At 35.0% G+C, this 2287-nt stretch overlaps 1 protein-coding gene across 1 annotated transcript; it reads right to left on the bottom strand.

Moving 5' to 3' along the window:
* Positions 1-1088: 1088 nt before the first annotated feature.
* Positions 1089-2027, bottom strand: LOC123484389 (olfactory receptor 6N1-like). The gene has a single exon (XM_045214716.1). The coding sequence runs from the start codon at positions 2025-2027 to the stop codon at positions 1089-1091; it is 939 nt and encodes a 312-aa protein (XP_045070651.1).
* Positions 2028-2287: the final 260 nt, after the last annotated feature.

Below are 2287 nucleotides of genomic sequence, written 5' to 3'. Positions count from 1 at the left end.
ATGCATTTTGCTTTGTTTGCATTTTGCACAAATTGTTGATCCAATAGTGACCTCTGTATAGTAGGCTATTTTTCGTCCTGTTATCCCAATAGAAAAAATCATAACATTACCACTACCTAATCAGAAAGGGAAGGTCCAGCAACGCTACAATCAATGGTTGGCTAGTCAATATGTCAATCCAACTCAAGATGCAAGGTTTGTCCAATGACGAGTGTAAATCGTTTGATTTACTGCCTGAAGCTATACATAGCCTACTTGGTTTCATTGCTAAAACAATCATTCATACCACCATAAGACAGTGAAAATACATCATCCTTTTTTCAGTATATAAATATAGAATATGCAGTATGTTCAACTTGGATAAAAATTAAAATGTAGTGATTAAATTCAATGGAAATTCCGAATGTGATATTTCTGTTCAGTATTTCTTGTATCTTGTTTAAGCAATTTATATCACTCCAAATGTGTAGCCTACATTCAACCATACTTTCTAGTTACATGCATATTGTTATTGCACCAATGAAACAATGAATTGCCTTCTAATGCGTTCGTAAATATCCTTTATTTTGAGAGATGCATTGAGGAAGAGGCCTGGCTATAAGCACATAGATGCGTTATCATAACTCAATAACCTACAAAAATAACTATTTTACAGTACTGTAACTACAAGCGTTATTGACATTATTTTTTGGGGGGGGCTGTATTAACAATAAAGCACCCGGTGGGGAAAATATATATTTAAGAATAACTTCTTTAGAAAGTTCTTAACTGCATAAGGAGTAACATATTTATGCTATCAATTACACCCTATTCCTTTTATAGTGCACTACTTTGGCTCTGGTCAAAGGTACTGCACTATATAGGGAATACGGTGCCATTTGGGACATATTCAGGCATTATTCTGCTCAGGAAGTGTGCTACAATTACTCTATTCTTGGAATATTTGTAAATCACTTTCCCAGAATAGGGCGATAGATATATCAAGGAATGAGGGCCCATTCAACCTTGCAACACTTTTGGAAGATTTTACCTTTATTTTTGTTGACTTCTGATATCAGGAAGTCTCCCTGTTGTGTAACATCATGTAACTAACGTCTCATATCAAGGATTTTATGTATATTACACTTTCTAAAAACTGCCCTTCTAATTTTCTGGAGGTTAAGTCCATATATGACAGGGTTTAATACAGGTGGTATAACAAGGAATTGTACAGCCATTGCATTACGCATATTTAGAGTAACATTAACATTACTATTCCACCCTTGCAAAATGTCAAACAGGGTCACTGTGATGAAAATAACCATTGTCAATAAATGTGGCACACATGTCTGTGTGAACTTCATCCTTCCCTCAGCTGACTTTACACAAGTCCTTACAACCTGACAGTAAGAAAAGGCAATGAAAAGTATCTGTAAAACATAACCCACTATTATACATTGGCTCCAAATCTGATTGATGGTTATTGGTAAACATGCATGTTTCAGTATAGACGGATTGTCACAGAAGATTTTGTCAATGCGAGATCCACACAAAGGAATTCTGACTGTTAAACTAAGTGTAATGAGTGCTATAAACAAAGGATAACACCAAGAAAATAAGAGTAACTTTCTAACAGTTAAAGATGTCACAATGGTATGATATAGTAATGGTCTGCATATTGCCACATACCTGTCGTAAGACATCACTGTTAGAATAGAAATTTCACACATGACAGATGTGTATATTACATAGGCTTGAATCAAACATCCAACATAAGATATCACCTGAACATCTGACTGAAGGTCCAGTAAGAACTTGGGGTAGAAACCAGCGGTTCCGTACAATCCATTGACACATAGACTACACAGAAAGATATACATGGGCTCATGGAGGCCTTTCTCCTGAATGATTGTAATGATCAGAGTCAAATTCACAGTGATGATGAGAAGGAATGTGATAAGAGACAAGATAAAATATAATGATTTGTTGTTAAATGTCTCTTGTAAGCCAAATAGGTAAAAGAACTTGACTTGCGTTGAGTTCTCCATTGTTCATTTTCTTTCTCTGGTCAATGCAGCAATTCTTAGTCCTTACAAGGCTTGAGTGTGTATGGATGTGAATGAATGCGAGTCTGAATTTTTTGATTCTGTGTAGGCTCAATCTAAACACAATCGTTTTAACAAAACAAATTCACATCCTCCATCAAACTATTATTCTTAAAAATAAAAAAAGATCCAGATAATATCTGTACATTATCAGACTTCTGAGGTGTGAAAGAAATAAAGAAACTTGTGTCCATGAAATGTCT

Source organism: Coregonus clupeaformis, unplaced genomic scaffold, assembly GCF_020615455.1.
Source record: "Coregonus clupeaformis isolate EN_2021a unplaced genomic scaffold, ASM2061545v1 scaf0298, whole genome shotgun sequence".
In the NCBI taxonomy this organism is placed as follows: Eukaryota; Metazoa; Chordata; class Actinopteri; order Salmoniformes; family Salmonidae; genus Coregonus; species Coregonus clupeaformis.
Note: the sequence above shows the minus strand (reverse complement) of the source record. Positions and strands in the feature narration are given on the sequence as shown.